Raw genomic sequence first — 12,715 nt, forward strand, 5'->3', positions numbered from 1 at the left:
TGAGCGCATGATCTGTCCATACCTGAGGTTTTGGATGTTCACATCTTAAAGTGCTTATGTTAGTCGCGATACAGTCTAGCATGTGTCCTGCATCGTGAGTGGGCTGGTTACCATTGATCACTAAACCAAGAACTTCCGTGGTCTCCCTAAATGATACAGCCGCATTGTCTGATCTATTTTCTAAGTGAATATTTACATCCCCCATGACCGTAAAGTTAGAGTATTTTAGTACCAAAGGGCTGAGTGTTCCTCCTATTGTTTCCAAGAAACCTTTACAAGGTCCTGGTGGTCTATAAATTACTGCACCAGCAAAAGTGAAGGTGTCATTAATTTTTATGCAAAAACCCATTCCTTCAGCTTCTTTAAGATCCTGTAGCTCTAACACTGAGCATGAAAGAGTGTCCCTGTAGATGACAGCCACTCCCCCTCCCCGTTTATCTTCTCCTCTGTCTTTCCTAAGAATGGTATAACCTGGAGGCAGGGCTTGTACCATATCTGGGGTGCAGCCTAGATTCAGCCATGTCTCAGTAATGCATAGTAGGTCCAAATTTTCATCAAGTATTAGATCATATATATCCAGAGCATGTCTAGGCATTGATCTAGCATTTATTAGGCCTCCCGATAGGAGTTTCACTCTAGGAGTCATATCAGTAGTTTGTATCCAGGTGAAAGTGTTACCACAGCGCTGACAGATGGCAGGGCCGGACCACACAGATGGGTCCAGTTTATGTCTATCACATACAGGCGCGTATTGTAGGGAAAATAGCTCCTGTCTTGTGTAAGTCTTACGTGTGGCTATAGGATCAGCATACCTCGCCGTTGGCCCGTCCGAGGCGCGGACGGGCGCAGACGGGCCGGACTCTGGCTCGACTCCGGCTCTCCTACGGCGCTCCCGCTGCGCGTTACCGCTGCGCGTGATCATGGCAGCTTTTTATGCACCCCTCGTGCGCCGGCCTGAGCACTAGAGCGCTCGTCAAATGGCGGCGCCACAAGTGTCTACCTCCCACCCAAGATGTCTGCCGGGTATGAGGTGGTAGAGCTGGTGTCCCGCTAAGCAGCGGTGAAGTTGTGGTGAATTTGTAAGTGCAAGTCAATGTAGGCAATATCTATTAAAATGAGGAAATAACAATGATTTTCGAGTAAGTTTTAAAAATGATCAGTACCAAAGCGGGATTTTTTAAAATCGCATTAAACAATTCGTGGAGTCGAGCACTATTGAACACAAGTGCCTCTAATGCCTAGCGTAATGTGATCGGCTGTTCCAAGGACGAGCCCGACCCGGAAAGCTCTCTTTTATGCACCCCTCGTGCGCCTGATCATGGTTTATTTAAAAGCATACCAATAGCCTGTGTGATATGATGCATGACTTTCAAATTGCGTCCTCTCTCCAACGGAGGTAGCATGAAATCTTGGTTAAGACTCATTGAATATTGTTCAGGAACTGAAATTGTGGTTGCTGTAAAGTACATTTTAAATGTAGACTGCATCAAAAAAGGAGCGTCATTGTGCTGCCAGGATGTCAGAGTTTTCAGAATGTAAAAATAGGTTGCACTGAAATAGTGCTAGTTTGTTGTGTTTTGACTATTATTTGCTAAAGGAGCTCTGGGCGGCCAACTACGCTACGCTCGTGAAGTTTGCGTAGTTTGCGCTACTTGCGCTACGCGAATTGCACGTAGCACAGTGCAAAATCACGTAGCTGGCATTTTTTGCTTGCTTGCGGTCCTCAACGTCAAGTTGGCGAGCGAGCAAAATGACATCCCGGCGAGACTTTTTCCTCGTTCGCGATCAGCAACATAAAGTTGGCGATCGCGAATGAGGAAAATAAACCTCCTGGCGAGATTCTCAATGCGGGGAGGTCAGGTTTCTCACTGTGAGTGGTCGCGTATGCTCGCGACTGCTCGCGATGAAAAACTACCAGTCCGTGTTGAGAAAGCTGCAGCTCGAGTAAATATCTAATCTAGCGGCAGAAAATGACAGCTCGCACTTTGCGAGATGCCGTTTTCAATGATTGCACAGTGCCGAATGCTTGTCCACACTGTGCAATCATCACCAACAGCACACTATACAGTACGCGTAGTGCTACGCGTATCTCGCAAAGTGCACTTCGCGTAGCACAACTATGCGAACTACGCCCAGGGTTACTTGTTTGATACTTTGAAAAGCTGTGTGGCTGCTACATCTGTAGTTTGCTAGATCATTCGAATCAGTGAAAAATGTAAATATTTTTTATTTTGTACATATTAATATTAGAAAATGTTTGCATACTGTTCATAAAAACTGTTTCCCCTTCTTTACAGAGAGTTCACATGCTGCCACAAACTTTTCTTTATATTATTGATGCTAGCACTTTTAGTGGACATGGAGTGCATCGCGGACAAAAGAAAGGTGAGCATAGAAACATGCCTTCATTTTGTTATAGTTTCCATTTTTGTTGACAATACTGCTTTGTAAACCTCAACCCAAGAAGAGTTCGCTCATCGAAAATATGGGGTAACCCTGATGTCTGAAAAATAGTTTTACCTTCCTAAAAGCTCTAAAATTATTACATATTTGAAGAACTCTTATAGTGTGATGCTATCATGAATTTGGCACCCTAGTTCCACATAACCACCCTATCTGCCCTGCACTGGTATTACAACGCTTGTGGTTGTATATCAGTACTGTGAGTTCATCTTGGGGAATGGAATAGTATAAAATATATTTCAGATCACCTGCAGGGCTTCTGTCAAAAGCTTAACAATCGGCGGGCAGTCCCACCAGATGTGCTTAGCATTTCCTATAGCCTCTCAACCTCTCCAGCACACAGCAGCAACCCCGGGATAGAAGTTATGGAGCTTGGCCGGGTGTGGGCTCTAGTGGCAGCTTCACGCTACATGCATTCTCTGTTGTAATACCCAGTGACTTATTTCCATGTATCAGAATCGTTCCCCCTGTGATACCCCAAATTCTTTCTTAGGGGTAATTAGAGAGCCCTACAAATATTGATTGATTTCTTACAGTCCTCAGCGGATTTATCGTACCCATATTGAAACATTGAAACAGGTCGAAAATCATAGCACAGTCTTCCTCCCACCACCTCATAAACCAGGTTGTAAAGCCAGGGCAAAATAATTTATTAAGTGAATCGTGGTATGTGGGAATGGGTATGTAGTTATCTGAAGCTGGTAGTGTATTCTATCATGTACCTGGAGGCTTGTGGATGTTGGTGTGCTAATATGAGCGTTAAAAGGGCGGTCTCTCTTAGGTTACTAAATGCGATCCCACAATGATGGCCCAGCCATATGTTCCCAGAGCTTCTCACATGAATTGATGCTCCATTCTGCCAGAACCCTCATTTGCACGTTTTCGTGTTGGATAATGACATTCCTCCCATGTCTCCAAGGTGGCACAACATTTTATAGGATATCCTGTGTTTCTCTCTCCAGATGAACCTAAGTACAGTTAATTTAAGTTTCATGAAAAGGAATGCTTATTTGCTGGATCTCGAACAAATAAAGCACATTTGGGAGTATTTTCATCTTGAAGGAATTCACCTTTCGTTAAAATGGGGAGCGTTTGCCACCTGGTCAAAACGCTTCAGAGTGGCCAAACATTGCAGGAAGTTTGCTTTATATATGTTCCCCGGGTGGGTGTTAACATGACCTCAAAGTGTTTTATAGATTTTATGGTCTATATGAGTTAAGTAGTACGGCTACTTTGATAGGTGAGGCCGTGGAAGGGTGAGATCAAGGATTTCAGATTTAGCCAGATTCATATTAAAGCCAGAAGCCATCTTTTATTGGTTTAGGAGTTCCTGAGGTCTCAGGGAGTGAGAGCATTAGGATGATATCCTCTGCAAAGAGCAACAAGTTATGAATGCCTATGCCAATCTGAATCCCTTTTTATGTCCCCCCTTTCTTTTGCGAATGCCTCATGCCAGTGGGTCTGTTGAAAGTGCAAATAAAAGAGGAGCCAGCATACATCCCTGTCGTGTGCCTCTGCCCAGCACCAAAGTTCTTGATAGAATTCCAGGGCAATTCTTGAGACTAGTTTTTGTTTTTCCACAAGTATCATGGTTGTGAATCATAAGCCAATACCCACCAGCCGCAAAGTTTGTGCTAAAATGGCCCACTCCACCTAATTGAAAACCTTTTTTGGGGAGAGTTTCCAGGCCCGTTGGAATTGCTCTTTTTTCCGGGCTTTCTCAGTTAAATGTATCTGGCGATGTAAGTTGTTCTGTGTTTGACATTTTTTATTAAACCTAGATTGTGTGGAATTCTGCGAGGATGGCTTCAGCCATAACACCTTAATTGTAGTGTAGATTTTGACCTCCTAATTTAGAAGTGCTATTTGCTGATAAGAAACACATAATTTGAGATCTTGCCTGTGATTGTGAATGAGGGAAATAGGCGACTAAGTCATCGTGGGGTGAACCAATTCCTCTCAGAAAAAGCACCACTGAGGTCTGTTCGGTGTGGGAGTAAAATTAAAAATAAGGTTGTATAGAACCCTTCTATATATCCATCGGGGTCTGGGTGCTGTATTTGTCTTCAGGAATTTTATATCCATTTTAATTTCCGCTTCAGTAATGGGGAAAAAAAGCGTTTCCATTTGGTCTGGCTTCCTAAGCTGGGGATGATGTTTTTCTAAATATTCACTTTGGACATTTGCGGTTGGGGTTTCAGCAGAGTACAAAGTGTGATACTATTTATGCTTCTAGTTTGTCCCTCTCTGTGGTCAATGTGTCTCCTGAGTCTCCGCTAATCTCCCTAACACGCCCCCTCTCCCATTCTCAAAGCTTCTTACCCCCCCACCCCACCCCTAGTAGTCGCACCAGCATAGAGCCCACTTTATTCCCTGGAAAATAACTCCTATTTTTATAAGAGGAAAAGGTATAACTCGTTTGGTTTAGTTCGCAGTAACCGATGCTGATATATGGATGGGGGGGGAGGGGGGGGGTCATTCTGTAATTCAAATCTGCAAGTTGTACTTCTTGCCTCCATTGCCCCTTTTGGAGGCATCTCAATCTCTTATCATAAGCCGTCAAGCCAATCAGTGGCCCCAAAGGATAACTTTAATCGCATCCTAGAGAAGTGCACACCATAATTCTCCCTTGTTGTTTTCTTCAAAGTGAGTTCAGAGTTCATCTTTCAAAACAGGGTTGTGTAATTGCAAGTATCCAACTCCGTCATCTCGGGTCTCCTCCCCCAGTTCAACTGATCAAACAAAGGTGCATGGTCCTGTAAGTAGATTGGTCCATTCTCTGAGCTACTTATCACAGAAACAACGGTGTTACTCGCAAAGATGTAATCAATCCTCCATTTTTTTCCTATGGACATTTGAAAAGTAGATGCATTCCTGTTCTTCCTTATGTTGCTCCCTCCAAATGTCATTGAGGCCTAGACAGAGGGTGGGAGGAAGGTGGTCAGACACCTTTCACCTGAGTGCTAGCACACACCGACCCCACGTCAGCTCCTAAAGCCAGCAGAGCCCCCAGCACCACAGAGAGTCTCCCTCATGGGTATTCGTCCAGTGCCGCAGAAGCGTCCCAATATGGCGGCCAGCACCTCCAGCAATGTCCCACATTCAAGTCCTGCAGCCGCACACCGGCCGAAGCCTCGCAGAGGAGATGGTGGCAGGATCAAGCCCAACACCAGGACAAGTCTTGGGCGCAGCGGTGCCCCCGCCATCCAGCTCCGGGGTTCTCGCCCCTGTCAAAGCGGACCTGCTGCTGCACAACCGCTCCGGGTCCCCCCCCCCCGCGCGGCCCGACACGACTGCCAAATATCCAAGATTGTATGGCACACAGTAGAGCGGAGGATGGGGGGAGTGACAGCCACAACGGGGCACACACCCAGCAGTGTACAGAGCCCGGGCGTCACAGCGGGCCCACCTCATACTCGAGCCCCAGCGTGGCTGCCTCCAAGTTGCACAATATGGCCGCCGGCGCATCGCGCCACCCACTCCCGCAGTCTCCTACCTCCGTGGCCCTAGCCGGCCACTGACGCACACAGCAGCCTCTCCAGTAAAGGGACTCCAGGCTGCCACACGCGAGCCCCACCCGACCGATCCGCAGCAGAAGTTGGAGAGGAGCCCACAGCCAGCCCGCCTGCCGCTCTGCAAACAGAGCTATGCCCCCTCCCGGCCGGGACAGGAAACTCCCCGGATTCACTCAGGGCACTACCCCCACAGGCCGCAACTCCTCTCAGCGACCGTATCTCCGCCGCCGCACCTCCCACTGCGTCAAAACTGGCCCGGGGTAATGCCGCCACACTCAGACTGCGGTAGAGTCACTCTAAAACCGACAGAGTCTGATAAGCAGGATCAGTGTACAGGATTATGCGGGGCAGGACGGAGAGCGCTCAAGACATAACCGCCATTTTAGCTGGCCAAGCTACGCCCTCAACGCTATCACATTTTAGCTTCACCTGGTTATCTTGGCTTGACGTGGTGAAAAGTCATGTCATGAAGAGACGACAATCTGCTCCTTCAGCTTCTTTTTGTAGATCTCCGATGCATATGATGTCTCTTGTGGTTTTCCAATTCCTTGAGTTTCAGTTGTGACACTTCAGCTTAGGTCTGAAGGTATTGTATCTTTTGAATTATTGATTGTTTTCTCCCAGCATTTGTAATTTGTCCTCAATATCCGCACTGTCCGCAAACAAATCTAAAGAGATTTTTTCTCTGGTCAACAACTTGGCCACCTCTGATTGTGTATGCCCTAAGCTCATTCCTTCCCAGGCCCTCTGCTCCTCCTTAAACGACTTCTTTATCGAGAAGATCGTTAAAATAAAATCTAACATTCCTACCACACCCTTCCCCTCCCATTATCCTGCCCCCCCTGCTCCCAATTCTTCCTTCGATTCCTTTCCGTCTATTTCCTTGGACTCTTTTCTTGCCTTGCTTATTAAAACCAAGTCCGGCTCTCCAGCCGAATGTGCTCCTGCTCGCGTGCTGAGAACTCTCTTTACCTCTTGCCCTACCACTCCCCTTTCTCTTCTTAATGCCTCTCTTTCAACTGGTTTGGTCCCCTCTTCATTTAAATCTGCGATCGTCTTTCCCATTCTCAAAAAACCTGGTCTGGATTCTTCTCTCCTTTCTAACTTCAGACCCATCTCTCTCCTACCCTATCTCGCCAAAATTCTTGAAAGTTATGTCACCTCTTGCCTTTCCTCTTACGTTGAGCAGAACCATCTCCTCGCTTCCCATCAAGCGGGCTTCCGCTCGGGCCACTCTACGGAGTCAGTGGTGCTTGCGGTTCTTGATGAGCTGAAAGCCAAGGCCGATACCAACTCCCCTCAAGCTCTGGTTCTCCTCGAGCTGTCCGCTGCGTTCGACACGGTTGATCACACCATCTTACTTGACCGTGTCGGCGCAGCGGGCATTCGGGGTTCTGCTCTCTCATGGATCACATCCTTTCTTACAGGACGCTCACAAGCTGTTCACCTCTCTGGTTTTTCCGCTTCTCCCCTCCCGGTGTCCTGTGGGGTTCCTCAAGGTTCCTCCCTCTCTCCTCTTCTTTTTAACCTCTATATTCGTCCCCTCATAGTTTCTCTTCTTGATCTGGGGGTCTCTGTGTATAATTACGCAGATGACCTCCAGCTCGTCTTTGACCTTTCCTCCTCTTCTCACTCCCTATCATTTTTTCGTTCCACTCTGGTTTTTATTTCCGGATGGATGAGCGCCAATCATCTCAAGCTCAACCCAGACAAGACTGAGCTTGTCTTGACTGGTGGCTCATCCAGTCCTTGGTCCTCTGCTTTCTGGCCCCCCATCTTTGGTCCCCCTCCTACCCCAGTTTCCTCTGTTAAAACGCTGGGCATCAAGGTCAGCCAGGACCTGTCAATGCATGGCCAGGTCAGCTCTGTAGTGTCCTCTTGTTTTCTTTCCCTCCGTCTGATTCGAAAAATCTCCAGTTTTTTTCCCTGGATTCCCTTAAAATAATCATTTCGGCCCTTATCACCTCCCGCCTTGATTATGGAAACAGCTTGTTCGTTGGCATCCCCGCCTACGAAATCCGCCGTCTCCAAGCAATCCAGAATCAGGCTGCCCGTCTTATTTTTCATTTTCCCAAAACTCACCATATCACTCCCGTCCTTAAATCACTTCACTGGTTACCTGTTTTGCAGAGATCCCTATTTAAACTAGGGTGCCTAGTCTTCGGGCTGTTGATCGCTCTGCTCCGGCGTTCAACAATGCCCTGATCTCCACTCACACGCCTGCCCGTACCCTCCGTTCATCTACTTCTGCCCTCCTCACTGTTCCCCGCTTTCTCAAATCCCGCACTGGTGGTACCAGATTCTCTGTTCTTGCCCCCCGGTTCTGGAACTCCCTCCCTCTATCTATGCGTTCAATTCCCATTTTCTCACACTTCCGCAAAGCGCTCAAAACCTTCTTGTTTGCCCAGGCCTACTCCTGTTAACTTCCTCGGCCCTGTTCTGTTCTGTTCAGTAGAGCTCTCAGCGCCAGGAAGCCGCTTGGCCACCGTGCGCTCAACAAATACCTTATTAATTCATTCATCTATGATTGTTGTCCCAAGAAGTCAATCTAACAACGAAACTTCAAGATTTCTCATTGAGAACTTAGTGGAGATCAGTCACTTGTCTGCGTAAAATTGAGCTTAATCTCCAGGAGCTTAGCCTTGAAAGTCTATGAAGTGGCCACCAAGTCTACTTTTGTTAGTGCCATTGAGTCTGAGCAGGAGTTTCCACCCCTGGCATCAGTGAGGGTGAGTGCATCACTTTTCCTGTGTAGGAATCAAAGGAGCCAACCACAGACTTCTGGGCTCATCTTTTGGCCGGCGTTCACTTCAGAAATGACATGCAATAATGGCGGGCCTTGGGAATTCCTGGTCTGGTCGCCTTAATGAGTCTCCTCCTGTTGGCATCAAATCCAGGTGCCTTCTTGTGTTGTCTTTTGTGCACATTAGAAGAGTGTTGGTGCTGCCACTAGATGTCTTGCAACCGGGGCCCTCCAATGCTATTTCACAAATTTTCAGACCCTCTCTCCTCCACTCAAGCATATTGGTTAATTGTGTCACGTGTTGGTACTGCATGTCTATTCTCTCTGGTTGTGGTGGGTAGGGCGGCTCCTTCGCAATAGCAGAGAAGCGGTGCCCCACTGGCTCAGAGCCATCAGGTGTAAAATCAACGATATACTATAATAGTTTTATTTTTCATTTGCCGGATATGAGCCAGCCATAGCTAATTCAGCAGTCCCAGGACTTCCCTTGCATATCTCCTCCCCGCTCGCCCCCTCCTCCCCAACCCAACCCAAGCTCCTGTCTCTAAGTTTTAGGCTCAGTCTGCTGATGGGTTTGTGTTCCCATTGCATTTTTTACCCACATTCTCCAGCCATAACATGTATCCTTTTATGAAGGACCATGTGGTCGGCATCTCAATACTGCACCCGACATCCCCTGCATTAAGACTACCCTCCTACAGCTCAACATTTTACCACATTACTCGGCTGCTGCTGCACCCCTTCTCATCCCAGGTGCCATCTTGGTTCCAGACCGGCCAGAGCAAATGATCCTTGCAACAGGTGGCAGACCACACTGCCTAGGTTCCAGCACCCCCCCACATCCAACACAGGTATGTCCCGAAATCATTATTTTAATGTTCCCCTATGTATGTGGCTACATGGTTGGCTGGAGTTGAAATGGACATTTTGGTTAGGTGGAACATTTTTATCCGTAGATACTGTACACAGGTGCATTACAGAATAATTGTTTGACTGGCTGATTTGTTTTAAATGTGAAATGGATTTTGTACTTGTATAATTTATTATGTTATTTTTTTCGATTTGGATATCACTAGCTTGTGATGAGAGCCACTAGATCTTTCAGAACTAAGAAGCCTATGTTTTCAGGACTCCTCCCACAGGGTCAACCTCATGACATCTGCTTTCACAAACCTTCCAGACACCTCCACTTGTCCAGACTTCTACTTGAACACATTCCACACACGTGTAAAGCCATATACGGTGGTTGAGCCTTCTCGTCTAGGAAATCCAAAAATGAATTACCTTTCTGATCTGTAAGCGCCTAGACGCCTCTGGGCAGTAGGCTGCGCTTTATAAATATTTTCATTCATTCATTTGTTCATTCAGATGCATCACTCCTAACGCTTGGCATGACCTGCCACTAAACACAAGAACCTCCTCCTCACTTCTTGAATTCCACAAAAAGCTGAAGCCCTGGCCTTTCTGGTAGACCCACTAGACTCTAAGTTTGGGTACACTCACACTTGCTCAGAGCCAGCATACCATCACGGGTGATGGTGTTCTGCAGATTTGTTGAGTGCACTATCACTACCTTCTACTCATTCACTTTGTCATTCACACTGACTCACTCGGTCTTGCTTATTTTCACTCAGTAACATTCACTCACTTACTCTCATCACTCTTGCTTGCACATACACACATCATCACATGCACATCCACTCACTTATGCTCTTTCATTCACCTACAGTTCTTTGCCCTTATTCATTCAAGCTTATCTTCCACTCACTGTTTGTCACTCTTTCTCCATTAGTCTCACCTATTCCCAGACTGTGAGTTAGTCATACTCACTCATACATATGTTCAAAAACAGACCCACTTATACACACAACATTTCAGAGTTTTTTAAAATTATTTAATACCTCCAGTTACTTTTGCTGGTCCTTGTCAGATGCTGGCTCTGGGCAGATCCATGTCTTTACACAGCGTCTTCCTGCCTTGAGCATTGAAGCAGTAAACTGAAAGCTGGAGTCTATGTAATGATGCCTAGGCTCCAGCTTTTTCACATCACCCTCTCCCATCCGGTCTCAGGATTGCAGGCAGGAGAGGTATTGTACACAACATGTTGTAATGAGATGGGCGAGGATAAACTGACAGACTGAATGAGGGGTAGCTGTGGGACTTCGAAAGGACTGGTCCAGGCTCCTCTGTGTGATTTACTGCCTCAGTGTGATTTACTGCCTCAGGCTACACCCAGGATGGTGTTTTTTATCATACCATTACTTAATAATAGGTTTTACTCATTACCCGTTAAATCACAAACGGCAGCTGTGACACCCAAAACGGCGAGCCACTACTGCATACATTTGCCATGGTAGTTGATAAAGGGAGATAATCTGAGCATAAGATCTCCTACAGTTTTTAAACATTATTGAAGAATAGGTGAACAGTGTAAGACCCAGCACCAATTGGGTTTCATAGTCGAGGAGAATGATCCCATTTGATTTATTGACTGAGAGGACCGCTTGGCTCCATGTAAGCCATGACCTGTTTATCCCTGTTTAGTTTTCCAATTTGTGATGGTGGTTCTTTGGGTCTGCTGTCTCATAGGCTGCAGAGTCACGGGTGGACAGAAGATCTCTGATATCTGCAGTAGTAGTTTTTGATAGTCTTTTAAAATGCTATTGGATTCAATGAACTCGTGCAACCCTGTTAGAACATAGGAGAAATTTAGAACCTGCAATAAAGGATATGTAGTTTAGTTATATCACCAAAGACATGTACGTATTTTATGACTTGACAGCAGAGACCATGCCTCTACCACTCCACAGAAAGAGGGTGTAGTGGTCTATTGGGGTCATTTCAATCAAATATATCTCCTGTACACGCCTCTTGACTAACTGGGTAATGCTGTTTGATGTCCCACCAGGGTCCCTCATGGATGGTTGCATCCTGCCTCGCTGGGAGTTATGTCATTTGTTTTCTGATCCCAGTAGCCCATTCACTCAAAGAGATGGACACAGTATGCAGACATCAGAATAGTATTTGAAGCCATTAGTTTACCTTAACTCATGTTGAGTGGGGGTTTTCCTATGCCATGTTAGGGTCTTTTAGTGTCTTGTGGGTCTCCTGGTGTTATATCATTATCCAATGATTTGTGAAGGACTCACCCCACTGCATCGAAGAGGTGGCAAAGTTACAGTGAACTCCGGCGGTCAGTGCACATGAGAGCTCTTGGTGTTATCGTTCTCTGGGTGCCATGCTAGCAGGTGGGTGCACTCTCTAACGGGCACCCATCTCTCATTCCCCCGGTTGTACGTCCTCCCCCAGTGTTTGCCTATCCGATCCCTAGTAGGTCGCTCTCACTGCAGTCTACCACTGTCAGTGCGCACAGGTGTTTCTCGGTCTGGTCTCCACACTCTGTTAGGGTATTACTGTCCCACTTACCATGCACATCGGGGGATCACTGTATGCCGCCTGTCCTTCCTCCTCATGTGCCAGCTGAAATGTGTTCCATGAGCGACATTATCTTGTTGCCGCAAGGTGCTCCCCGACAAAGAAGCCTGTTGTCTGGCCCTGTGGGAGCCAACAATATCTGAGGCACTACTCCTTGTGCCATGGAGCATCCCACACTTGACTCTGGCACCGATTACCGTGCCCAGCTTCTGCAATCATAACATTTGGATTCCAGCAAGGCAGGAGCTCAGTTCTTTGCTATCCACTCTATGCGTGCCTAGGTAGGTCCCTCTTCAAACAAGCATTTGCAATGCAATAGGTCTCGCATTTGGAAAGTTTGAGCTACTGGTCTTGTAAATTACAATATTTTTATTTATGTGTTGGTTTTGAAAATAGCTAAATTAATAGCTTTGTCATTTACAATGCCAATAGTTATAACTTTCGCAAATGTGACACCTATAGCATTTGTAATGCAACATGTTTTGTATTTACGTGACTTAGATATATTGATATTACAAATAACGATGGCTGTTAATTTTTTTAAATAATTAATACTTAA

At 46.4% G+C, this 12,715-nt stretch overlaps 1 protein-coding gene across 1 annotated transcript in view; it reads left to right on the top strand.

The window, feature by feature from the left end:
- FBXO22 (F-box protein 22) overlaps window positions 1-12,715 on the top strand; it is a 143,490-nt gene that overhangs the window by 81,468 nt on the left and 49,307 nt on the right. Inside the window, exon 3 of the mRNA XM_086959355.1 lies at window positions 2,298-2,385. Coding sequence (XP_086815481.1) covers window positions 2,298-2,385 — 88 coding nt within the window. The remainder of the gene's footprint in view (window positions 1-2,297; window positions 2,386-12,715) is intronic.

This window comes from Lissotriton vulgaris, chromosome 2_2 (genome assembly GCF_964263255.1).
Source record: "Lissotriton vulgaris chromosome 2_2, aLisVul1.2, whole genome shotgun sequence".
NCBI lineage: Eukaryota > Metazoa > Chordata > Amphibia > Caudata > Salamandridae > Lissotriton > Lissotriton vulgaris.